Source organism: Nycticebus coucang, chromosome 9, assembly GCF_027406575.1.
Source record: "Nycticebus coucang isolate mNycCou1 chromosome 9, mNycCou1.pri, whole genome shotgun sequence".
In the NCBI taxonomy this organism is placed as follows: domain Eukaryota; kingdom Metazoa; phylum Chordata; class Mammalia; order Primates; family Lorisidae; genus Nycticebus; species Nycticebus coucang.
Genome location: NC_069788.1, coordinates 280,640 through 307,137, shown reverse-complemented (window position 1 = coordinate 307,137; position 26,498 = coordinate 280,640). Strand labels below are relative to the sequence as shown.

Here is a 26,498-nt window from a genome sequence, read left to right as displayed (position 1 = left end):
CTAAGATATTTTTAAGTTTTAAAAAAAAGTACCAGTTTTTCTACCTGCTAGCTGAAGAGAAACAGGCAGAACCTTGTGCAGTCTAACTTCAGAGGCCTCTCAGAAGCAAAGCTCTGATGGTCTCCATCTATGCAACAATTGATCACCCATCACTGAGCCTCAAACTCCAGGCCGGCTGGGCAGTGGCGCATAGCTGTACTCCCTGCACTCTGGGAGGCGGAGGCCAATGGATTCCTTGAGCTCAGGAGTTCCAGACAAGCCTGAGCAAGAGTGAGACCTGTCTCTACTAAAAACAGAAAAACTAGCAAGTGTTGTAGTTGGGCCTGTACTTGGGACGCTGAAACAGAAGGATCACTTCAGCCCAAGAGTTTGCTGTCAGCTATGACGCCATAGCACTCTTACACAGGGTGACAGAGTGAGACTCTGAAAAAACAGATATAAAAACAAAAAACATTAAAGAAACAAAATAGGGCTGGCAAGAGACATCTTTTCAAGAGATGGTACTGAGAAAACTGGATATTTACATGCAGGAGAACACATTTGGACTTTTACATTATATGCAACAATTAATTAAAAAGATTTGCCTATCCCAGATCATCATTACAGGACACAAAAAGCCCCAAATATTAAAAAAGAGATTGGTAAACTATGTTGAAAATAACGAACCAGTCAAAGATGAGTGTGTAACAATTGAATTATAAAGTAGAAAACTTAGAAAGTTTCGTGACAGCATATTTGGCTATGATTTCTTGAATCTAACACCAAAAGCACCCACAACAAAAGAAAAATAGATAAATCTAACAGAAAAAAAAAAAGACCAGAAAAGCAACGAGAGCAGCACCGTGTCCCTGGAGCTCGCCGGCCCTCCGCCTCCAGCAGCTGGCGAGGTGTTGAGACTGAGCAAGGGAAGTTCCCAGGACTTCTCCTGGCCTGAGTGTCCGATAGGTTCCGGAACCGCGCGTCCTCCCTGCGTCCGGCTCCGCCGCCGGGACTGCAAAGCGCTGCCGCGTCCTCTCTCCTCCCCCAGTCCTCTCCCCGCGTCCCGGGCTCCTCCTGTCCCCGCCCCGCTCTCCCCTCTGCTCTGGAGAGTGCGGAGCTGCAGCACCGCAAGCCCAGCGCAGCCCGTCCGCCCGTAGAGAAATCCGCGCCTCCAAAAGAGGCAAGAACCGCGAGGACCCGCGCGCCGGGAGGACTCTGCAGTGGACTGTAGCCTGGTCCCGCTTCCCAGGACGGACCCCACTGAGCCTGAGAGCCGCGGGCGCTCCGATGCCAGGGTCGGGCCGGTAACGTCGCGGGCGCGCGCCTGGCGGCTGGGCCCGCCGGAGGCTGCAGGAGGCCGGCCTCGGCTCCCACCCCGCCTCCGTCCCCGCCCGGGCTCGGGCCTGACCCGCCCTCCAGCTCCGGCGCCTACCCCAGCCCGGCTGCCCAGGCTCGCCCGCACTAGTCGCCCGCGCGCCGCAGCCATGTGTCCCCAGTCCGCGCTGCTGCTCCTGGCGCTGCGCGCGCTCCTGGCGCCCGCGGCCGGCGCCTGGCAGCTCACTGTGCTGCACACCAACGATGTGCACAGCCGGCTGGAGCAGACCAGCGAGGACGCCAGCAAGTGCGTCAACGCCAGCCGCTGCGTGGGTGGCGTGGCCCGGCTCTTCACCCAGGTGCAGCAGATCAGACGCGCAGAGCCCAACGTGCTGCTGCTGGACGCCGGAGATCAGTACCAGGGCACTATCTGGTTCACCGTGTACCGCGGCGCCGAAGTGGCCCACTTCATGAACGCGCTGCGCTACGACGCCATGGTAAGACGGTCCCTCCGGGTGGGGTCCGAGACTGAGAGCTGGGGTGAGGGCGGCGGGTGGCCGTCCCGGGACCAGGGAGCATACGGGCTGTCAGCGTGCCAGGTGGAAGCAGACGTAGAGGTCCGCTGGGTGACTCATCCCGGCTCGGAGATGGGGTTTTCAGAGGAGCGGGGCCTAGCCCTGCCAAATAGGGGCTCAGCCAGGGCGCGCTGAGCAGCAGCATTGTCGGTGCTAGGGACTGGACCGGCTCCCTCCAGCATCTGTCAAAGATCGTTTTATCTCAATTTCATTGAGAGAAAAAATAAGGATCAAAGAAGCTGAGTAAATTATCCAGGTTGCCCTTCCCCAGAAAGGTGCAAACGGTCATCCACCCTCTCCCATGTCTAACCCTGGAACTTGGGCTCACTGGAGGTCACAGCTTCTGGGGGATTCCCGGCTGTTAACTTCTGTGTGACCTTGTGCTAACTTGCTTTCTCTGGACCTCAGTTCCATCCTCTGTAAAATGGGAATAATAATTCTATTTTGAAAGGTGTGAACAATTGCGCACAGAAAGGAAACCCCAGCGGGAGAGTTTAGGTCAGCTTTATGGAAAGGTGAGATGGCGTCTGCGCCCACTTTTATAAGGGGCGATGGGGAGTGGGTGAAATTCCACAGCTTGCTGGTCAGGTTAGGGTGTTTCGGCGCCAATTTCTCTGCGGGTGAGCCAGCCAGATCCTGTGTGTCTTTGTGTTAGGAGGAGAGGAGAAAAAGAGGAAAGGGTTTGTGCGTGGCAGCCTTAGGCCCCAGCATATTCACCTAAAAGCATTGGCTGCACAGTAGGGCCTCTGTCAGTGTTCTTGTTACCAGACTCAGCATAGGTTTTTAAAGAAACTTCAGAGAGGACCAAAATGATGAAACGCTGGGATTTCAAAGAATTTCAATAACATCAGCTCGGCAGCCAAAGAGTCTAATAAGGGGCTCTTAAAATATAAACACTGCAGGAGTTTCCCCCAGTGTGGTGTTAGGCAAATGCCTTGTTGGTTGGATTGAATGTTTTTTTCTTTGAGACAGAGTCTCCCTCTGTCACCCTCGGCAGAGTGCCCTGGCTGGTGTAAGGATAACGGTGAAACTCGCCCTTTTCCTTTGAAAGTTCACTCACTGAAAGATCAACTCACAGTTAAGGTAGATTATTAAGAGAAAGGTTTATTTCCAGATGCCAAGTGCCTGGGGGGTATCCACAGGAATGATTTCTCAATGTCTCCGAGATGATCAGATGCCTTTACAGAAGCCTTTTTGAAGGGAGGGGGAGAATGTGGAATTTGGGTGCAGCAAGCCAGGGCTAGGGAAGATGAATAGATGGAGAAACAGATTGACTTGTAAATTAACCTGGGAGATAGGCATTGTGTTTTAAATACCTTGGGCCAGGTCTGCTGGCCTTCAGGGAGGAGGGGGAGTCAGTTGCCTGCCCTTGATCCCCTGATCTGGTCAGTCTGGTTTTATACAGGTAGAGGGAAAGCCCCTTCCAAAGCTTTCTGACTGTGAACGACCTTTAATTCAAAGTATTCTTAATATCAAGTAGCCATATTTTGAGGTAAAATTTCCTTAGTTCCTTCACTGGTCTCAAACTTCTGATCTCAAGCAGCCCACCCGCCTTGGCCTACCGGAGTGCTAGGATTACAGGCAGGAGCCACAGAGCCTGACCTGTTGGGTTGAATTCTTTTAAAAAATAAAAGGGGGGAAGGTAATGAATATAACAGAGCTGTGTATACGATTTGATTTTTCACGTCAAACCACCACCCAAGTTTAGCCCTGTGGAAAAGCCTTGAACCTTGAGTGGAGGGATTCAGCAAGACTGTGGAGAAGCTAGGATCAGATTTAAGAGCTTTGGAAGAGAAAAAAACAGATCTCCAGAGAAAGGACAAGAGAAATTCGCCATGTCCCTGGGTGTGGGAGGGAAGGGAGTGGGCAGGCTGGGACACAAGGCTCAAAATTCATTGTGAGAAAGCTCAGAGATCAGGGGAGCACAGTGCTGTGTCATTTGTTTTTTTCTGGAAATTTGAAGGAAACAGAACAAAAAGATGCTCCCTTCAATAAGAGAGCACAGTTACTTGATTTTTTTCCCCAAGAAGAAAGTTCATTTTAGGCCAGGTGTGGTGGTTCACCCATGAACCGAGGTGGATGGATCACTTAAGCTCAGGAATTGGAGACCAGCCTGAGCAAGAGTGAGCTCTGTCTCTGCTAAAAATAGAAAAAATAGCTGGGTGTTGTGGTGGGTACATGTAGTCCCAGCTGTTCCGGAGGCTGACGTAGGAGGATCTCTTGAGACCAAGAGTTTGAGGTTGCTCTGAGCTATGATACTACAGCACTCTACCCAGGGTGAGAGAGTGAGACTCTGCCTCAAAGAGGGAGAGAGAGAGAGAGGAAAGCTCATTTCAGAGAAACAAGGAAAAGGGAGACAGCTCCCTCTGTGCTGACTGAGATTATCAGGGATGCTGAGAGCAGTGGCCACAGGTTGCTAAGTCCCGAGTCCTCTTGAAGAGCTTGCCACCATCTGGACATGAAGAAAAATTGTGGGTCTCAGTTTCTGTGGTCTCTCATTGTCTTAGCTAGACTTGCCTGATTCTTGATACACAGTAATTACAAAATAAATATCTATAGAATTGAATTGTACTAGCCTGTATCTCCTCTTCCTCCCAGAAGGGTAAAATAAACATTACATGAGATTGTTTTATTTCACATATAAACCACAGCTTCATCTGTTTTTCTTTTTGCAACACCCTTTTCTCCACAGTTGCATAAATTACTTTTGGTCAAAAAAAAAAAAATGGAGAATTCCTCATTTTGCCTAATAATAATATTTGCCTCTTTAGGTGCTGCTGAGCTTGTGGCTGAGCTCTGGTGTCAAACTGCACATCTGGTGTATGTGTGAGGACGTCTGGGTAGGGCTGGAGCTCCCTGCTGCAACTTGCAGCCTATCTCCTTGTAAATGTTTAGAATACTTTCTGTTTGACGGAATTCCTTTCAAATTTCTTTCAAATTTTGCTCAAAGTAATTGGATTAGGGCCTGAGGGAAAATGAGTCACTTATATAATGTTGGCGCAATGTAAGGTGCAGGGGATAGAACTGCACACCCAAGGCTGGGTTCCTTACTTGACCTGCATAAATCCTGGTTCTTACAGGGTAACGCATGTGATAAGCTTGTCCCTATTCATGTTTTACAGAGATTTTTTCACCGTCATTTAGCTTATATTACACTAACCCTCCAGGACTGTACTGCTGTTCTTGCATAAAGGTTCCCCACACAACCACCATCCAGGTCTGAGTCCCAGGAAGTTGGAGAGTTCCCGGTGGGGGGGAGACAGCTGTGGAGGGGCATCTGCAGTTCTCTGGAAACCTGTAGATGACAGAGGAGTGGGGACAGAGGAAAGCCCCAGACTAGAGCTTACGCCCAGGAGTCCCCCCCCGCCCCCCCAGAGCAGGAGCCCAGAAAACATGCAGCCGGCCAGGCTTCCTGCACGGTTCTACTTGCTGTAAAGGTCCCCGGGTGGGCCTGGGCCCCCAGAGCCACTGAAAGCAGAAAACTGGAAAGAGTGTAGCCAGATTATAGCTGGTGCAGCTGTGTTGGAGGAGGGATTGCGGTCCTCTGGAGAATGAGAAAGACAGGTGGGTATGCCAGCTGCATTCAGCCTGGTCACGCTCTCTGAGCCTCCAGAGTTGCTGGTCACAGGGCTCCTGCTCCTACTGTGACCAAGGACAGCCAGACTTCTCCCGAATGCCTGGCACCCTCCACTCTCCCCCACCCACCTGCACCTCTGAAGGACATGAAGGTCCCTGCATCTTCACCCACAGTTGTAAAGCAGCACCACATGGCTGTTTCATGGGTACTTTTCTAGTAACTTGTGGGTTTGGGCACTTTGTGATATGTTTGTTAACTTTTAGAATCCTCTTCTATATCTAATTGCATGCTCAAATCTTTTACTCCATTTTTAAATTGAATTTGTTCTATATTTCTTACCTTTCAGGAGATCTAGGTATTGATCTGTGATCAATTGTAGACATTGTTGATATCTCCCGACAATGTTACATGTATTAACTTTGTGGTGTCTTCTATTGAACAAAAATTCCTCATTCGTTTGGTGTATTTTTTTTTTTCTTTTTTGCCTTGTGGTTTGTGCTTTTGAAAGTTTTACAAAATAGTCTCCTAATCTACAGGTCATCTCCTGTTCTTCTCACCAGTAACTCAGAGATCATGATTGTCCAATCTGTCTTTATGAGATAAACCTACAATCTATGGCTCTGACATTCTGATCTCAGAATCACCAGCTCCTCACTGATAAAATAAGAGGCTTGGACCAGCCCATTTCTGAGGCTCCCGGCCTTTCTAGATGCCTAAGAAATATTTTGATTCAGTGTTGGGCCTGGAGGGTGGGGCAGAGGAGCAGAGGCAGGGATGGACACTGGACCACACAGGCTGAAGGAGCAGGCAGTGAGGCTATGTGAGCTGCAGGCCCTCCTGGAAAGTTTGCACCCTTATAATCCGGACAGTCATGCAGTTTCTGAGCACAGGGTGACTGTAGCATGATAAAAAATAAATATTCAGTTATTTGTTCCCGGTTTCTGCCACAGAGGTCATAAAAACCTAAGGGTTTCCTAAGGTAGAAGAGTCTCTGGTTATTCATAATGAGCCCTGCTATAGAGTAATTCTGGTTTATCTCTTGTGGTGACTTGGCAGGCCCCAGATGGCCTCAGAATGGCTCCAGTCACCAGAAAGACCAAGTGATAGAGGATTAGAAGATTGGAACCTTCAGCTGCACCTCCAACATCCAGGAAGGGGTGTGGAGCTGAGATTAAGCTCTAAACAAACTCTGGGACAACATTTGGTGAGCTCTGGGGTTGGGTCAACAAACACTCGGGGCTTCCTGCTCACCCCGCCCTGGCCCCTCTCTTCCTCTGCCTGTCCCTCTGCTCCCTTTGTCATATCCTTTGTCATAAACTGGTGAATGTTTCCCTGAGTTCTGTGAGCCATCCTGCAAGTCAGTGGAACTGAGGAGGTCGTGGGAACTCTCAGTTTACAGTACAGGTCCCCGCTGCCTTGGACTTGTGGTTGGTGTCTGACATGGGGGCAGCCCATGGACTGAGGGATCCTGCAATGTCTTGAGGTGGTGTCAGGGTGGGATTGAGTCCTGGACTCTTAGTCTGTGTACTCCAGAGAGTTGCTCCATGTGGGGACCTCACACACCTTGTCATAGAAGGTTCCGTGCTGAGTGTGAGAGCTGAGAGACACTTGGTCTTTCTCTCAGTACTTTTGTATTCTAAGGAAGTGATGGGGTGGGGACGCTGTGTGACTTCAGGGTGGTGGCTGGTCACCAAGAAGATCATCACACAATTAGAGGGGGTAGACTAGAGAGTGAATTATCACCAGTGGCCAGTGATTCAATTGATCATGCCTTCTCAGTGAAACCTCCCTACGAGCTTCTGAGTGTGTGTGCCTATCGAGGGGCTGGGAGGGCAGCTTACCCAGAGAGGGTGTGGGTGCCCCCATGCCTGGCCCTGGGCATCTCTTCCATTTGGCTGTTCCTGACTTGTACTGATAATAAACTAGTCGTACCAAATCAGTGCTTTGTGAGGGCTGTGAAGTGTTACCTAAGGATGGTGTCTTGGGAACCCCTGATTTCTAGCTGCTGGTTAGAAGTACAGGTGGCCCAGGACTCTCAATGGGCATCTGCAGTAGGGTTGTTTTGTGTGACTGAGCTTTTTAACTTGTGGGATGTGATACTAGGTCCAGGAAGATGGTCTCAGAGTTGATTGGATTCTTGCACACCAGATTGGTGTTTGCAGAGCATTGGGAGAATTGGTTGATGTGAGGAAAGAAACCCCCCAACTATGGAGAGAAATCACGGTTTTGGAAGATGAGCAGAAATAGATGGGAGGGGAAAGAGGCAGGACAATGGTCAAGATGCAGAGGATAAGGACTGACCTGGTTACCATGGAAACCATTTCAACAGGCAGCAGTGTAACATAGGGCTAAGAAGGTGAAACCAGGGGTGAGATTGAGATCAAGCTTCCCCCCACCACTGAGAACCCATGGACTGTGAGTATGTCATTTAATCTCACAAACCCTCCATTTCCACATGTGTTAGGTGTGTGATGGCTGCCTCCACCTCTTAGGTTGTCCCAGGATCTGGAAGAGACAATAATGTTTATAAGGTGCTTAGTGCAGGGCTGGCTGTGCTCATCTTCTTTCGGCAGGCAGACATGACTCAGGAGAGTGTCATAGCCTGGCTGAGGAGAGCGTCACAGGCTGGCTGAGGAGTGGGTGGCAGCAAGACCCTACTGTAGGAGTTTGGGCTTGGGGCACAGAGATTCAGCAAGCCCTGCTTCTGTGCATAGGGTTGTGGATTCTTCTGGTCAAGCTTCCCGGCAGCTGAGCTGCTTCTTCAAGTGCTGACATGCAATCTGAAGGCTTTTCCTGGATTTCCTGGACACCAGGAAACCTTCCAGCTTGGCCAATAGCTGCAGTGGAAAAAGATTGAGCAGGATGGCAGGACACCGGGCTTGCTTCTCACCCCTTCTACTCATGAGCTCTGTGAGTGGCCGTGGTTTCCTCATCCATAAAATGAGGCATTAGATCCCTGGAACAAAAAGCCAAAAGTTAAAAAAAAAAAAAAAAAATTAAATGGGCGGTGCCTGTGGCTCAGTGAGTAGGGTGCTGGCCCCATACACTGAGGGTGGCGGGTTTGAACCTGGCCCCGGCCAAACTGCAACAACAGCAAAAAAATAGCCGGGAGTTGTGGCAGGCGCCTGTAGTCCCAGCTACTCAGGAGGCTGAGGCAAGAGAATCGCCTAAGCCCAAGAGCTGGAGGTTGCTGTGAGCTGTGACGCCACGGCACTGCTGAGGGTGACATAGTGATACTCTGTCTTGAAAAATAAAAATTAAATGGGGCATTAGAAAGGGTACTCTGCGCACCACTTCTCGACACCACAGTTCCTACCCAGCCTTCTCTTCTGCTTCTAATCTGCAGTGTAACTAGGTTTGTGTCTGGGCTTAATTTTGCACACAAGTGTAAGTTTGCCTGAAAACTCCCTTATTTCTCCTTCACAGTTACTGCCCCAGCAGACCACTATGCCCCAAGGAAAAGGGCCGTAGGAGGCTCTGGGCAGGACTCTGGCAGAGACAGGGCAGGTGGGACAGGCAGAGGGCCCAGCTCTGTGACTGTGGTGGTGTCTTTGGGGCTCATTTACTGTCTCAGAACAGAAATGCTCCTTCGGTGCCGCTGCCCTCCAAATACTGAGAGCATGAGACATCCTGCAGGGTGGACTTGCATTCAGAGGACAGTGAGGGGCAGGACCCCTCTTCCCCATGTGGAGAGGCTGTAAGATGATGAAGGAGAGGGAAGGCCAGCAAAGCAACCAGCGGGAACTCAGACCACTGCTCTGGTCTGTGGAAGGTGCCCATCAGACCCACATGTGTATCTGTGCCCAAGTCGACAGTGAGTGTTTCTTCTCCTCAAAAAACTAGTCCCTAAGAAAAATCACCTTATATTCAAGTGCTTACAAGGGTTGTCATATGAAGGGAACTCTCAGAATTACTTTGTCTTCAATAACAAAGCCCTGTTTGGGGGACAACAAATCGGTGCTGCTAGTTTGGGAAGCTTGAAAGACAGATCCCAGTGGCAATGGTATTTTTAAAGAGGCAAAGAAAATTAGTAATTATTCTAGAGCTCAGATCTCAGAAGTTGTGAGTGCCTAGCTGGGTGTCCAACCTGCAGCCCGTGGGCCGAACGCTGATTTTATGAGGACTTCTTTTGCTTATCTGTGATGTTGGATGTCATGAAAAGTATACATGGACTTTTTTTGCTAATCAGCTTTCCTCTATGTTAGTGTATGCACCATTTGGCCCAAGAACACTCTTAACTCTTCCAATATGAAGTAGAAAAGAAAAGGACACTCCTGGGACTGGGGAGATTGTGGCTCCCAGGCCTCAGAGCAGGCTGGGCTGCGACCTCAGGTCGCAATGGGAGGGGTGCAGAGGCTGCCAAGCCCTCTTGTCCTTATCCCTCATCTGTGTTTTCTTACTGAAAATCAGAAAGAAACAAGCACAGCTCCAATTGGCTTTCCACATGTTTGAACGCTGTGTAAACATCTTGAATGTCTTCATACAGCTAGAATTGGAACTTCCTCTTGGCACTTTTCTCTCACGTGAATAGTTGGTTCTGTGTCTACTCCAGACATTAGCTGGAGGCCTGTAACCTCAGAGATGCAGCTGAGCCCTCTTGGGTGCCAGCTGGGTGAGCCCCTGATTCCGAATGTAACGTTGCCAAGCAGTTTTGTGTATATGGAGAGTTTGAGCATTTCCCCCACACAGAAAGAGAAGCGCTGCACAGGGGTGCTCAGGCCTAGCTCACTTACTCCTCCTTCCACACACTGATGTGCAGGTGAGCTGACTGGGCCCTAGGTCTTTTTGAGTTAAGTGAAGTGCCACATCTGCCTGCAGGGCACCTGGTCCAGGGTGGCAGGGATGGAGCTGCAGGGACAGGGCTGCAGGGATGGGGGGGCCCACCGCAGAAATGGCAGCAGTGCTGAAACTGGGCAGCCAAAGTTTCAGGGATTTGCTGAGTGTCCCCAAGTGACTGGCATCTGAGCTCTAGTGTGTAAAGACCAAGCCATCTCACTGACCTTGGATTGTAGGGTTTCTTGTGACCTCAAGTCCCTAATGGGTGGGCTAGTGTAACCAGCCAAAGCACCCCTGCTGCAAACATCTGGCAAACAGCTCTGGACTAAAAACATTCCTTTCTTCTGTGTCATGCTCTCCACCTGCTCTTAGGCCAACTCTCTTTCCCTTGTTTCTCCTCTATCGTCCCTTTGTTTTCTTTCAGACATGATTCTTGTCTTCACTGGAAACATTTCCTACCACTCCATCCTCTGTTTCCACCCCCTGACCCAGCCCAGCCCAGTATGCTTGGCACTCACACACCTGAAATGCTGCCTGCTGTTTAAAGCCAAAAAACAAATGAAAGTTTTAAGGACAAAATATGCTTCTTTTGTGAGTCAAAATCCTTTTGTTATTGTTAAATGACTCTGAGCCTGATGTTTTTAACACCTTCTGCAGGTATTTGTTAACATTTACATTTGATGTGTATAGTGGTGGCTTTGCAGAAACTCGCTTTTGACTAAAAATAAGACCCAAAAGCTCATATGAGTCAGCAGTGGAAGAATGAGGATGTTTTCAGACTTCTGATGTCAAGTTTCTTATTTTAATTATTAAAAATTCCCTTCAATTAGGAGGGAGAGAACTCTTGTGTATAAAGTTTGGCTTGTAATTCACATGAATTCTATATATAGACCAAAGACTGCCTTCCCTTTGGGGATAAGCAATGTTCTTACTTAGAAATAATTTCAAGTAATTATGAAGTAGTCGCGTCTCTATTCCATTTATTTCCAATGTACTATAATACTGAAAAGAAACCAAGATGGCATTCATTATCATCTCTCAAATACAAGTTGAGTGGAAGGCACCCCTTCCCCTCCGAGTAAAAGGATGTGTGGAAGACACAAAACACCCCTTAGGGCAGCGATTCTCAACCTGTGGGTCGGTCGTGACTCACAGGAACTATATTAAAGGGCCACCACGGCATTAGGAAGGTTGAGAACCACTGCCTTAGGGGATGGAGAGGACTAGAACCCTTGGCCTGAGAGCAGGTGGGAGGCGGTGGCTGGCACAGAAATGCCGGTCCAGGCCTGAGCCTTGGTGCTGGTCTGCTGGCCTGCAGGACACACAGAGGTTGGTGACTGTCCAGTGGCCTTCCACGCAGGCCTCTCATTTTATTTTTATAGAGAAATGTCCAACTTTCTGATTCCCCAATTAAAGTTGACTGATAAAAGCAATCTCCCTCTTTGTTGTTAAACAATTAAACGATATGCATTATATGATACCCATAATCCATTTAAATCATCTAACACAAACACTTGGTAAACACTGAGTAGGGATTGATGGCCGGTGGGGTGAGGAGAGTAAAGGTCAATCCCTAGAGCCAGACATGCTATTCCCTCCACCCCTGGGCTCATCTGTGGGGCTGAGGATCTGTACAAGTCCCGTCACCTGTGTGTGCTGTCAGGAAGAAGACTATGAAACAGTCTTCCTGTCCTTAGGTATCAGACTGTTAAAGAGTCCGTTTGAAGGCTCTGATGAACACAGAAGCCACAGTGACAATTTTAGCAGAAAACTAAGCCACAAAAAGCAGCAAACTACAAAGCCCTGAAAACTGAAAAGCCTCCCAGGCCAAGAAGCAGTGAGCCCATCTCTTACACGGAGGCGTCTTCTCCTTGGGGAAATGTGTCCCCAGCTGTGACGAGCTGTGACAAGCTCCAATGCCACGTCCTTGGGTACTTTGCCTAAAGCTGAGGCAGAATTTTTATTCCAAATGTTACCAGAAAACTTAGACTTTTTTCAAACGCTAAGGTGACCACGTCCTCCCAGTTTCAGGCCAGCCTAACTTGAAAGCAGGGCCATAGGCCCTGCCGAAGTGCATTGGCCTGGGAGGGGCAGGGCAGGGGGCAGAGGCTGGGCCTGACCCTTTTCTTGTCTCATGGGACACTTTGTGGAGTTGGTGGTGGCTGCTCTCCCCCACCCCCTCTAGCTCTTTACTCCACCCCACTGGCCTGAGAATCAATCCCCTGCCACATTAACCAGCAAGAGAAGGACACTAACCCCAGTGACCCAGTGGGAGGTGGAGAGTCACAAGGATACACATGGTGTCCAGTTCCAGGCCTTCCACCCAGCAGGTTCGACGTCCTGCTGCCTCCACTTCTGCTGCCCCTCAGGGTCTCTCCTCTGCTCTCTGCCCCACCTGGCCATTCCCTGGACACCTGGAGTCTCCAGGCTCACAGCCCCCCTTGACTCCCTAAAACTCACCAACTGCCTCCTGCCCCTGCTGCCCCTGTGTTAAGTCTCTCCAAGCCTCCTCCTCCCTCTCCTTGGATGAGACACAGAGCCTCCCTCGTTCCCTGAGTATCTTGAGTTGCATAATTTCTCCTGCCAGATTCCAGGTGCCCTCAGCTCCAGGAGCTACAAGCTGCTCCCAGGGCAGTGTAAGGGTGACTTCCTGGAGACAACTCACTGACACCAGAGCATCTCTCTCTGATTGATGCCTGCAAATAGGTGTCACTGACCGCACTCCACTGTGGCTGTCTGCTCACATGTCAACTACCCCTGTGTCCCTGGTGATGCCAGGTGGGTGCTGGCTGGTACCAGTGCCCATAGATGTTTGCAGTATAACTAAAGCAAGTATTTTGGCTTTTTACTGCATAGAGAAAGCAGCAGAGGTGAGAGGCAGGGTGGACCATGTGCTAACAGTGTATTTCTCTGACTCTGGTGCTGGAGATACCTATTCAAGGTCATTTTGCTAGGACCAGCTACATTATGGAAAAGTACATTTGGTGAAATGTCATGTTTGTGGTAAAACTGTGCAAGATTGTCACAGGGCTAGAGTTGGTGAATGAATGAAGTGGATGTGATTATAGAAATGAAGTATTTGGGAAGCACAAGGTCAGGGCAGGAGAGTGAGAGCGCAGGAGCACGGTTCAGGGCTGTGGTGTCAGTAAGTGGCAAGTAGCTGTTTAGCTACAAAATGTACATGTGAGGAGGGTGCGTGGGCTATCCCTGAGGCCGAGAGGGCAGAACCAGACTCTGTCCTGCTGTGCATCCACCTTTTACTGCCTTGTGCTCTTCACTTGGGCAGTCTTTTCTTGAGATATTTTTGTGTCATTAATAAAAATAATATAAAAGAATAAAAAAGATCAAATTATTTAGCACATTTCTTGAGGTCAGCGGTGGGGACTGGTCCTTGGCAAGTGGCTTCAACCTCCTGTAGAGCTAAGAAGTCTTAAGTTCTGATAAGAGCAAGAAAAATGGAGACAGTTGAGGTAGGCCAGTGAAAATAGGAGTTTCTAAAGAAAATAAGAATTTATAGAGGAACTTGTCTGCACTAATTTCTGTAGGAAAAGTTAGTTGTGTATATAGAGAAAAGATATTTGTTAACAGTCTCTTCATTTATTCCCCAGCATCTTCGACCTAGGGGCTCAGAAGGGCTGGTTACTCACTGGGTAGGTGAGAGCTTTGCAAGGCTGCACAAAGATGGCCATTGAGAGAGGACAGACGTCCACCTCAGGGAGCCCAAAGAGGCTCCTGGGAAGTCAGTTTTCTGGAAGGAGCTAAAGTATTGGTTGGACAAGGTTGAAGGAATGGAATGACTGAATATCCTGAAGAAACAATATCCTGTTCTATCCTATTCTTTCTTTCTTTCTAGCCAACTATCATCATTCATGTCATATACAAAGTGACAAAGGAAAGTGAGAGCCTGGGAAGCTGCATGTGGTTAGGGCTTATTGTTATTGCCCCTTATGGGCAAGGCCTGTACAGAGCCCTTTGGAGCCAAACATGAGTGGTGCTCGTCCCAGCACTCCACTGGGTGCTTCACCGCCCCCAACTGTGACCTTCTCCAGATCTCAGCCTTTGTCCCCTCTCAAGCGAGCTCGGCAGCAGTACCAGCTGCCTGGCCCAGACTGTCTGCACAAATGCTGTCTTATGCGACATCACACTTGTTTACTCGCCCACTGTCTTTCCAGAGGAAACTGTGGTTCAGAAATGTGTCCCAGGTCATTGCCTGTCGGGGGCAGGTCAGCCCTGCCGTGATGCCAACACATTAGCAAGTGGGTGTCAGAGTTGGGGCTAGAGGGAGGAAAAGTCTTCTCAGAGAGCTCAGGGTGTTAAATTTTATTGGAAAGGCAGCATCTCTCACTCTGTCCCTTAGTCTAGAGTGCCCTGGTGTCAGCCTCAAACTCCTGAACTGAAGGGCTCCTCTTGCCTCAGCCTCCTGAGTATCTGGACAACAGGGCCTACCACATCCAGCTGAGCAGGTGGGAGCCACACCCACCCACCCACCAGTGTCTCTGTAGGAATTTAAGGTGGAGAGTGACAAGGTCAGATTTGCATTTGAGAAATACAAAGAATGGGTGGAGGCACACACTAAGGCCATACTGGCGAGGATGGTGGGTGAGGGGAGAAGAACTGGGGGGCTCAGCTCCTTCAGGGCTTCTGGCTAGTGACTGAGGAGATGGTGGCACCAGGGCCAAGACAGCGAGTGACAGGGAAGGCTTGGAGCATGATAAGCCTGAGGCACCTTGCAACACTAGGGAGGTGTCCATGTTCCAGCTGCCACAGGCCAGGAAAAGTCAGAGCCAGAGGGCTGAGCCAGTCCATCCAGTGTCCAGCACTGGGACCCAGGCTCCTACCCTCCTGAGGAAGGGGGAAAGACAGTCACTGGTCTCAGGTCAGGGTGGGCAGGGGGCCAGACACAGAAGCAGTAATTTCTGCTGGTGCAGATGCTGGGACTAGAATGTTCCTGGTGAACTGCAAGGTGGCTTCATGAGTCAAATAACCTTTCATGAAGAACTGTAGAAATTTTCATTAAAAACGAAACTTCACAGAAAAGCAAGATAATTACAATGATATAACAAAGGAGACTTTCACCATAGGATGAAACCATTAGCTCTAAGAATAGAAGGGGAAAAAATTACCCAGGACTGGGAACCTTTAAGACTAGCTTTTAAGAAGGAAGTTGGCTTAGCGTCTGTGGCTCAAGTGGCTAAGGCACCAGCCACATACACTTGAGCTGGTGGGTTCGAATCCAGCCCGGCCTGCCAAACAACAATGATGGCTGCAACCAAAAAAATAGCCGGGCGTTGTGGCAGGCTCCTGTAGTCCCAGCTACTTGGGAGGTGGAGGCAGGAGACTCGCTTGAGCCCAGGAGTTGGAGGTTGCTGTGAGCTGTGACATCACGGCACTCTACCAGGGGTGACAGTTTGAGGCTCTGTCTCAAAAAAAGAAAAAGAAAAAAAAGAAGTAAGTTAATTAGATAAGAGGAAGAGTAAGAATGGGCAGATAATCAGAGATGGAGGAAAGGCAAATTCAGAAATTCTACATTTAACAGGGAGCCAGGAAAGTGGGGGATGCAGGGTAGTCATGGGGCACCAGGGCCACAAGGGTGGAGGGGAAACGTCAGATCTGCTCCCCTGGCCCCACCCCCACCCCGAGGGAGGGGCTGAAGGAGAAGACTGGGCCACTTGGATGGAGGGTTATTGGCAGGGCTGCAGGCCTGTTCCCAGATGACCTACAAAGGAGTGGGGGTGGGGGCGGGAATTGGACGTGATATTTAGAAAATTTGAGATTCTCTGGTAAGTTAACAAAATAGCCTTGGCAGCCAGTGCAGGTGGGTGGTAGCCTGAGGAAACGGGCTCACCTGGGAGGCGGCCAGACCATGTTGTTAGCACAGCCCGCTCATGGACCCTCCGTTCCTGGGGGGCTGCAGATGAAAGCCCAGAGGTGTGGCCCCAGCAGCCCCCCAGAGCAGAGAGGCGGGGAGGGAGCAAAGTCGCAGGGGGCGGGTCCTGATCACCCTGCTCCCTCCAGGCCTGAGTGATCTTCCTCCCTGGTGACTCCAAAACAGACTAACCCCAGGACTGTCCCCTTTCCAGGAGTTTCGGGGGAATAAGCAGCTGTGGGAACCTCAGAGCAGTGATGGCTGAGGACATGCGGGGCGCGTGGCTCCACAGTGGCCGGCCCTCTGCTGTGGTGCCGTAGTCCTGGAGGTGCCGATCGTCTTTGCCCAGCGCACGCAGTTTGCGGGATTGGGTCTGAAATGCGGTGTATGAGGAGACAGGACATGGGAATGCTGGGTGCTCCTGGTGTTGCAGATGGGGAGCCTGCACCAGGTCTGGGGTATGGGACAGGCTGCAACTACTCTGTAGGGACCCCCCCTTGGCTAAAGCCTGGGGCAGAGGCGCTCCGCTGCTGACCACGTGGGTGTCCCTGGGCCTGACCCTGGAGGTGAGGAGGACACAGGCCTCTGGATCTGTGTGGGAGCCCACTGGGCTACTGTCATGTTTTTTTAACTACGCTGTTTCTGGGAATTCCAAAGTTCCTAATTATTTTTCTCTTACCTTTTGCCTAGGCACTAGGAAACCATGAATTTGATAATGGTGTAGAAGGACTGATTGATCCATTCCTCAAGGAGGCCAAGTTTCCAATTTTGAGTGCAAATATTAAAGCAAAGGGGCCCCTAGCATCTCAAATATCGGGACTTTATCAGCCATATAAAATTATTTCTGTTGGTGATGAAGTTGTGGGAATTGTTGGATACACTTCGAAAGAGACCCCTTTTCTCTCAAATCCAGGTATCTTCTATTTTTACAGCATACATTGTTTGAAAATAGATGCACTAAGTCACAGGTTGGCATGATTTTTATGGACTGTCGATGAAAGTGGGAACAACTCAGCAAATAGTGTCCCTAGGATGACACTGAGATGCCATCGGGTGACTTCTGCACTGTCCTGAGTTGCTTTGTTAGCACGAACTGTGTCCTTGTTTAGTCCAGGGTGCTTATAGTCAGAAGAGCCACCTGTATCCACTGCTGAGTGGGGGCCACAGCCCTGCCGCCTCCTGGGGGCCAGAGCTGGGGCTTTACCTCCATCCACCTTAACTTACCCCTTTCCAGGTGTGATGATCTCATGTCTAGTTGACTCTCCTTTCTCCCTTTTCATTATTTATCTGTTGTCTTACTGATGTTCTTTCGTCTGGCTTTCTGGGAAATATATATATTTTCTTGAGTGGTCTTATGATAAATATATATCCTAATATATATCTGTTTCTGTATGTCTGTCGTATATGTGTGTGCACTATGTAATGTAAACACACGTAAAACCACTCAAGAAATAATTTGATCAGTTGGATGTTGTGGTGGTGGTTCCTGTCGTCCTGGATACTCAAGAGGCTGAGGCAGAAGGATCGCCTACGCCCAGGAATTTGAGGTTGCTATGAGCGAGGCTGAGGTCAGTGTACTCTACCCAGTGTGCCAGGGTGACAGAGTGGGACTGTCTCAAAAAAAAAAAAAAAAGCAAGCAAGAAAGAAATGATTCAGAGCCACTTTTATTAGAAGCACTTTTACTGAAACACTTTGACAGTGAGAACAAAAATTACGTTTTCTCTGAACTGTGCAAATTAAATGTTTTTCCATGTTTGAAGAAAAAAAAGAAACTTAAGAGCTAGTATTATACAGAACTATGAGTTTTCAAAACTGATAAAGGACACATAATTATCAATTTAAAAAACCTGTATTTATGGTTGTCAAAATAAGTCCAGGGTCTTGGAAATAAGGACAAAAGGTCAGCTGTGCAAGACCCAGAGCCGTCTCAGGTGTGTCCTGCAGCTGGCTTAGGGCAGAGATGGGTGGGGACTGTGGGTGGTAAGGAGAGTGGGGCCGTCTGCTTGAGCTCCGCTGCGGGCTCCGTGGACTTGCTGCAGGGCATGCTGGGCATGTGAGGTCACAGTCACTGCTGAGACTCAGCCTCATGAGACAGGATCCTCATTTGCCACCTGTTAAATGGTGCACAGTGCCCAGAGTGAGCTGAGTTCTCAGTAAATGTTGCTGGAATGAATTCCTGAGAGCAGGAAATCATAGGGACAGCAGTCACAAAGTCACAGGCAGTTCAGTTTCCTGGAACATGGGTTCTAAGTAGGAAAAGCTAAAAAGGAGGGTCAGGGCTTGATTTGTGGATGAGGAATTCAGACGTGACTTAGAGGATAGCATTGTCCCTTCTTCAGGAGTCACCACTGAGAAGGATGCAGGTGGGGCAGGGTGGAGAGACTTGGGGACTCCAGACACCAGACTGCCCCAGCCAGGACCCTGACTCACCCTTTCCCAGACCGTAGCAGAGACGAGTCTGGAGGGATGATGCTTTTCCCAGCAACTTCTGGAAGAAAGGGCTAGGATGACATCCTTCGTATTAACCTGAATGGAAGTGGAAGACATTATTCTTAGTAAAACATCACAAGAATGGAGAAGCATGAATCCTATGTACTCAATTTTGATATGAGGACAATTAACGACAAATAAGGTCATGGGGGGAAAGAAAAGCAGAGGGAGGGAAGGAGGAAGGGGGGTGGGGCCTTGGTGTGTGCCACACCTTCCGGGAGCAAGACATGATTGCAAGAGGGACTTTACCTAACAAATGCAATCAGTGTAACCTGTCTTATTGTACTCTCAATGAATCCCCAACAATAAAAAAAAAAAAAAGAAGAAAGGGCTAGGCTGTGCAGAGCCTCATGAGAAGTGGGCTGGGGTGGGATGGGGGTTCTGGGAGAATCTGCTTCTGCCCAGGCCAAAGCCCAGCAGCCCACTTGGGCCCTCCCACAGCTCTCTGGCCCCTATTTGGGCCCAATTCTCCCAGTCCTAGTGGCCCATCGGGGTGTAAGTGTATTTCTAGCACACTTAATTTATTTTAGCTAGACAATGAAATTCCTATAACTCTCCTCACAATATCTTGAAATATATCTCACACTTACTTTTGTTTGTCTTTGTTGTTGTTGCAGTTTTGGCTGGGGCCGGGTTTGAACCCGCCACCCTCGGTATATGGGACTGGCGCCCTACACCCTGAGTCACAGGTGCTGCCCACATCTCACACTTCTTTGTGTGATGTATTTCCTTGTGATGCCCTATCCTTATGAGGTTTCTGATATTTTAGGAGAACACAGACCTTTGTCCTCAGAGGCATTTCTCTGAACATTTTCATTCCTTTTTTCTGGCCAAACCAAAACAGTGACGGCAGCATCTCTCAACATGCACTTGCCCCTCTGAGGGCCTGTGTCCCAAGAACATTGACCAAAAACTTTCCGCCCACTGGAGCATCTGTGTTTAGAGGAAGAATAAAATAAATGAGCAAAGTGTTTGGTGTGTGTGAAGGTGGTAAAGTGCTGTGGAGAAGCAGGAGCAGAAAAGAAAGTGAGGTATGGGGGCCACACCTTGTCCTAAAGGGCTGTGTGGGAATGCCTGCAGAGAAGGAGGCATAGCCCTGGGACAACAGGCAGGAAGCCCATAGTCCTGATGGTCTCCTGACACTGTTGTGGTATAGCTGTTACAGCTCTCCAGTTTTAAATAGTGCCTGTAAGTCAGTCCAGAGAGCTCTGCCCATCCAACACAGAGGTCAGTCTGAGGCCTCCCTGGCCATGATGCCAGTATGCTGCTCAAGTCTCCTGGGAGGCTGATGGAAGGACTGAGAGTCCTCACTGAGGATAGACGCCTAAACATCCCAGTGTGACCAGGGCTGCATTTTCAATAATTATGTTGGTCTTTGAAGAGATCAGTACTTTTCAAACGAGTTTACAGCCTCCTACATTTTGAAGACTCTTACTGAGATACTGTCCCTCTTGACATTTCCAAGTCAGCACAGTGAGTCCAGATGAATCAAGGACACCTTTGTGGCAGAGCCTGGCAGGGCAGCCTCTGTGAGTGCAGGCACCTGCTGCATGCGTGTTGGACCTTTGACCTAAGATCACCAATCGCACCAGCAGTGTCTTTATCCATGGAGAGGGGACAGTGAGCAGCTGGTGAATACTGCGCTCATATCTGGTGCCAGCGGCATTTAGACGAGGCCCCTGCTCGGCACAGAGCTCAGTAACTCCGCAGTGTGGCATTAATTCAGAGTGAACCACACAGTTACCACCTTCCATGCGAAACTGGCATTCAGGAACCAATGCTGACAGTGTAAAGTCATCCCACATTTCCACCCAACACCTTCTAATCACTAGTGCTGTTTGGCCATTGTGCTTATGTGCTCAGGAATTTTCTGCATTGGTGTGTAGAATGTAAACTGAATGTAATTGAAGATATTGATTTGAGATTTTATTTAGGGGCTTTGTATTTAACATATGAATATATTTTGTTTTTAGTAATTTAAGACATTTGGATGTTAGTATGTATAATAAGCAATATAAGAAAAATTGTTATTAATAAATGTCCATTTTATCTGTTTTGTTCCTTAGGAACAAATTTAGTATTTGAGGATGAAATCACTGCCTTACAACCTGAAGTAGATAAGCTAAAAACTCTAAATGTGAACAAAATCATTGCCCTGGGGCACTCTGGGTTTGAAATGGATAAACTTATCGCTCAGAAAGTGAAGGGCGTGGATGTCGTCGTGGGAGGACACTCCAACACGTTTCTTTACACAGGTAATTATTCCAGAAGAAGGCCACAGGGCAGCATGTCCACAGAAGTTACTTTGTCCCCTTTGCCTTTCCAAAGCAGTGATAGCAGCATCCCTCAACATGCACTTGCCCCTCTGAGGGCCTGTGTCCTAAGAATATCAACCAAAAACTTCCTGCCCACTGGAGCGTCCATGTTTAGAGGAAGAATAAAATAAATGAGCGAAGAGTTTGGTGTGTGAAGGTGGTAAGTGCTGTGGAGAAAAGGAACAGGAAAGAAAGTGAGGTGTAGGGGACACGCCTTGTCCTAAAGGGCTGTGTGGGAATGCCTGCAGAGAAGGAGGCATGGGACCCTGGGGGCGACAGGCCAGAAGCCCGTAGTCCTGATGGTCTCCTGACACCGTTGTGGTAAAGCTGTTACAGCTCTCCACTTTTAAATGGTGCAATATACATTACATATTAAGTAGCAGTAAATAATTTGCTACTTAATATGTAGTGTATATTGTATAATCTAAAATACACTAAATGCGTAGTACACATTGAGTGTGAATAGGTGTAAATCTCACTCAGAATCTACTAAGAAAAATCAATTGGTTTCATGGTTTTAACTCAATTCCACTTCTTTATGCATATTATAAATATAAATAAAACACACATGAAACATATTTATACTGTATATATAAAACCAAGTGATTACTGAGCCCCAATCAAAGGTCACTTTATTGTAGACTCATATCAAAAAGCATGTCATATAAAAAAATTAAGCATAAACAAAGAAATGTAAATAGGGTCACTATAGTCAAGGAGACAGGATTTAATTTGTAGTCTGTGCAGGCAGCGGGAGCTGGAACTCTGGTTTGAGTCCTGGCTTAACTTTGTCGTAGATACCACACCTCCTTGCCTGCTTCATCAGCCTCCCCATTTCTCTCAGTTTGGTGTTATGTAGTTCTAGTTAGAAAGCCTCTTTTATTTTTTATCCATTTTGAACCTGTGGCATCCAGAAACTTTCGAGTCTACTCCTGTTTTTCCCACCGCCCCCTACTTTGTTCTGTGTGGACGGATCTTCCTCCTGTGCTCACAACAACAGAGAGGCCAGCTGACTGGTGGATGGCACCCCTCGTGGCAGATGCAGGGGGCTCCAGCGGGTTGGGGGGCCCAGACCACCTTGAAGAGGTTGCTGCTTCTCTTACCCTTATGTGGGCTACCAAAGGCCTTCCTGTTTTTGTAAAAGCAAAATTCAGAAATACCCCAAGGAATAGGAAATACCCAGAAGTATTAAAATGGATTATCTTATCACTAAGAAAATAATGTTTTTCTAATAATTTTAATATTTTTAAATGAATGTATGTTATTTTTGCAATCAAAAAACAAGAAACAAATTATAAAAAGGAAAGAAAGAAACACAATATTGGGTCAAAAGTCCTCATTCTCTTTCACTTGAACGACATTGAGCAGGTCACTTAACCTCTCTGAACCTGTTAGCTCAGCTTCAAAAGAGGGATGATAATGATGAAAGTGCCACATTATTGTGAAGGTATGTGAGATGTGAAAACATGTTGGAGCCCTTTTGTAAGCTACAAAGAGCTTGTCTGATGTGCAGTGTTGTGGAGGTCGACACCAGCACAAATACACCAGTCCAACTGTGACTTGCAGAGCATGGAGGCCGCCACTTAATATCATGCCGGCTTTAACATGTGCAGCTTCAGCCCCTTCACATGTATTTTACCTCTTGGAAGATACGCACTCAAGAATAATTTTAAACTGAGTTATGCCCTTTAGTGGCTGTGAAACCAATTCAGTGGCTTATGACGTCTGTTTTTGACAGGTGACACTACAATAGATTCAGCATTTACGTTGTTTGTAAGGACAATCACTTTCGGGGACAGATGTGTATGAAGTGGTGAGAGCAGCCCCAGCACACAGCAGGCAGCACATAGACGTGCTCAGGTGATGACAGCACTGGGCAATGGCACTGTGGCCACATAGCCGGCAGTCCCTCAGACTGCTCCATGAGGGTCAGAGGAGAGGAGGTTCCCACCAGAGCAGGCGATGGCAGACTTAAAGATGCCTCTGATAACCCAGCAGTGGGATCCTGCCCGTGCCTGCTTCCCTCTTTGGTGGGATGAGGGTGGGAACAGGGCACCTGCTATCGAGGGTCTTTGTGCTCCAGCACCCAAAAGGATGGATGTGGGTCAGAGGCCTGGGAGCACACTGTCCATGTCAGCTTGTGATGAGCCCCAGGTGAGATCTGAGATCCTGCCCAAAAGCTCTGTTTCACTTTTCTCTGAGTCTGTGTCAGAGCCCAGGACACACTGTGGGGGCTGATGTGTCCCTTGCTTCGTCCTTTAACGGCTTCAGAGTCATTCAACTATGATCCATAGTAACAGCCACATATTACATGGGGACCCCCCCCAACCCACACACACACAGGAAAGAAGACTTTCACAAAGCACTTAGAATGCATCTTGACACTTTCTGTTTGACTGTTTCATGTTTTTTAATGCCAGTTTCTTCTCATTAAATTAGTTTTCTTATATTGTAGCTAACCTAAAGTTTTTCTTTTTTGTTTAGCTAGCCTGGGCCAGGTTCAAACCCGCCATTCCTGGTACACGGGACCAGCACTCTAACCATGGTGCTATGAGCCGCCCAGCCCTAAATTATTATTTTCTTTATTTTATTTTATTTTATTTTTTTGAGACAGAGTCTGACTCTGTTGCCCTGGGTAGAGTGCTGTGGCATCAGCTCACAGCAACCTCAAACTCTTGGTCTCAAGTGATCCTCCTGCCTCAGCCTCCAGACTAGCTGGGACTATAGGAGCCCCACCACCACCATACCCAGCTAGTTTTTTTATTTTTTAGTAGAAACGGTGTCTCACTCTTGCTTAGGCTGGTGATCCTTCGCCTCCCAGAGTGCTGAGATTACAGGTGTGAGCCACGATTCCCAGCCTAACCTAAATTTTTGAACACTCAGCTTTATGTAAGCATGACCCAAGACAGTGCATAACAGGCAAGGGGCCTACCCACTACTCAGACGTTGGAGTCCATGGACCAGTTTTAGGCTTTCTAGCTGGTTATCCACGGCGTCTGGAGTGTCTTCACCAGTTAGTTGGGTGACTATACCTGGCCTCCCATTAGTTCTGCAGCTGGTGTTTGTGCTCCTGTCACCACCCGGTTACCACAGCAACCCTGAACCAGGGATCGCTGTGGTACCAGATCCATAGACACCCTTTTATAAAATGGCATAGTGTTTGCATATAAGTTAGGCACATTTCCCAGATACTTTAAATTTTCTGTTGGTTATTCGTAATACCTAATGCAATGTGAATACTGATAAATGGTTGTTATACTATGGTTGTTTAGAGGGGTAATGACAAGAAAAACAGGCTGTACATGTTCAGTACAGATGAAACCATTCATTTTAAAAAATGTTTTTTTTTTTTTTTTTTGTAGAGACAGAGTCTCACTGTACCGCCCTCGGGTAGAGTGCCATGGCGTCACACGGCTCACAGCAACCTCTAACTCTTGGGCTTTCGCGATTCTCTTGCCTCAGCCTCCCGAGCAGCTGGGACTACAGGCGCCCACCACAACGCCCGGCTATTTTTTTGTTGCAGTTTGGTTGGGGCTGGGTTTGAACCCGCCACCCTCGGCATATGGGGCCGGCGCCCTACTCACTGAGCCACAGGCGCCGCCCAAAAATGGGACTTCATTTTTTTTTGGCCGGGGCTGGGTTTGAACCTGCCACCTCCGTCATATGGGACCGGCGCCCTACTCCTTGAGCCACAGGCGCCACCCAAAAAATGTTTTTTGCAGACTGTTAGCTGAACCCACGGACACAGAAGGCACAGATGCAGGGAGCCAAGTGCATGTGCCCTTGCTGTTTAGATAGAGCTAGTTAATGATGAGTGACTGGATGAAAGAAAGATTTGAGGATTAAAAACTACCCTTTATCCATAAATCTTGGAGTTGATAATTCAAGGCTAAGTTTGTTCTCATGAAAACCTTTTATTTTGATACTCTTTGTTTTGAAGAATGAACTTAATTAAAAGTAATTCCAGGACACAATAGGGATGAGGCATATTTGCCTATTGAAATACATTTCCCCAGGCTTACACAAAAAAATCTGCTAAATTATTTTACGTGTTTTCCATGAAGTTAAAATAACCTGTTAAATATTATTAATTAAAAATTTGGCTAGCTGAGCTCGGTGCCTCACACCTGTAATCTCAGCATTCTGGGAGGCCAACGTGGGTGGATTGCTTGAGCTCGGGAGCTTCAGACCAGCCTGAGCAAAAGTGAGAACCCATCTCTTAAAAAAATATCTGTGTGTTGGGCGGTGCCTGTGGCTCAGTTGGTAAGGCACCGGTCCCATATACCGAGGGTGGCGGGTTCAAACCCGGCCCCGGCTGAACTGCAACCAAAAAATAGCTGGGCGTTGTGGCGGGGGCCTGTAGTCCCAGCTACTCGGGAGGCTGAGGCAAGAGAATCGCTTAAGCCCAGGAGTTGGAGGTTGCTGTGAGCTGTGTGATGCCACGGCACTCTACCGAGGGCCATAAAGTGAGACTCTGTCTCTACAAAAAAAAAAAAAAAAAATCTGTGTGTTGTGGTGGGCACCTATAGTGCCAGCGACTCAGGAGGCTGAGGGAAGAGGATCACTTGAGCCCAAGAGTTTGAGGTTGCTGTGATATTATGGCACTACCCAGGGCAACAAAGTGAGACTGTCTCAAAAAAAAGAAAGAAAAAGAAAGAAGGAAGGGAGGGAGGGAAAGGAGAGGAAGGAAGGGAAGGATTAAAGGAGGAAAGAAAGTAATGGTTAAAATAATACATTTCTTGGCTCATCCATAACACAGTGGCGCCAGCCACATACACCAAGGGTGGTGGGTTTGAACCCAGCCCAGGCCAGCTAAACAACTGCAACAACAACAACAAAAATAGCCGGGCGCCTGTAGTCCAGCTACTTGGGAGCCTGAGGCAAGAGAATCCCTTAAGCCTAAGAGTTTGATGTTGCTGTGAGCTGTGATGCTATGGCACTCTACCAAGGGCGACGTAATAAGACTCTGTCTCAAAAAAAAAAAAAAATACAAATAAATAAAATAAAATAATACATCTCTTAGAGTTTCAAGTCTTGCTGAGGACGATTCAGTGTGTGCAGGACCCCAGTATGTGCAGACACTAAAAGGAAACTTTTCCAAAATTCCTAGATTGTGCCCTGATGTTTTGTTATGTTATTTGATTTTTTTAATGTCAGTTACAACCCATCAAATTAATTTGATGGTACTGTAGCTGACACATATTTTTAAAAACTCAGCTTCACCTGAGGTGGGACTACAGCAGTGTGAGCTGAGTGCCCCTGTGTCTGCCCTTCCGGCCTCCTTTGGTCATGACTGCCATGCCCTTGCATACAGCCCCTGCCAGAACGTTCAAGCTGCAGCTGCAAGAATCAGGGTTAGAGTGTCAATCTCTCTCAAGGAATTAAATCCTTGAGAGGGGTCAGGAACTGGTCTGTGTTGTTGCCGTTAGAGAAAAAAGCAGTGAAGTGGGTGCAGACTAGAACCTGCGTCCTGAGGACTCTATTCCCTGTGCCACCCTCAATGGTCTCCCAAGATGCTGTCTCTCCATTTGTCCCCTAATATTTTAACTGAATTTTTGATTCTGCAAGTCACTCTGCATAGCTGTGGCTTTGGATGAGTGTAGGC

General features: G+C 48.2%; 1 protein-coding gene across 1 annotated transcript in view; it reads left to right on the top strand.

The window, feature by feature from the left end:
* The first annotated feature begins 514 nt into the window (after positions 1–514).
* NT5E (5'-nucleotidase ecto) overlaps positions 515–26,498 on the top strand; it is a 38,708-nt gene continuing 12,724 nt past the window's right edge. The window contains exons 1-3 of the mRNA XM_053601614.1: positions 515–1,790; positions 16,778–17,000; positions 20,645–20,833. Of these exons, the coding sequence (XP_053457589.1) occupies positions 1,464–1,790; positions 16,778–17,000; positions 20,645–20,833 (739 nt within the window). The 5' untranslated portion in view covers positions 515–1,463. The remainder of the gene's footprint in view (positions 1,791–16,777; positions 17,001–20,644; positions 20,834–26,498) is intronic.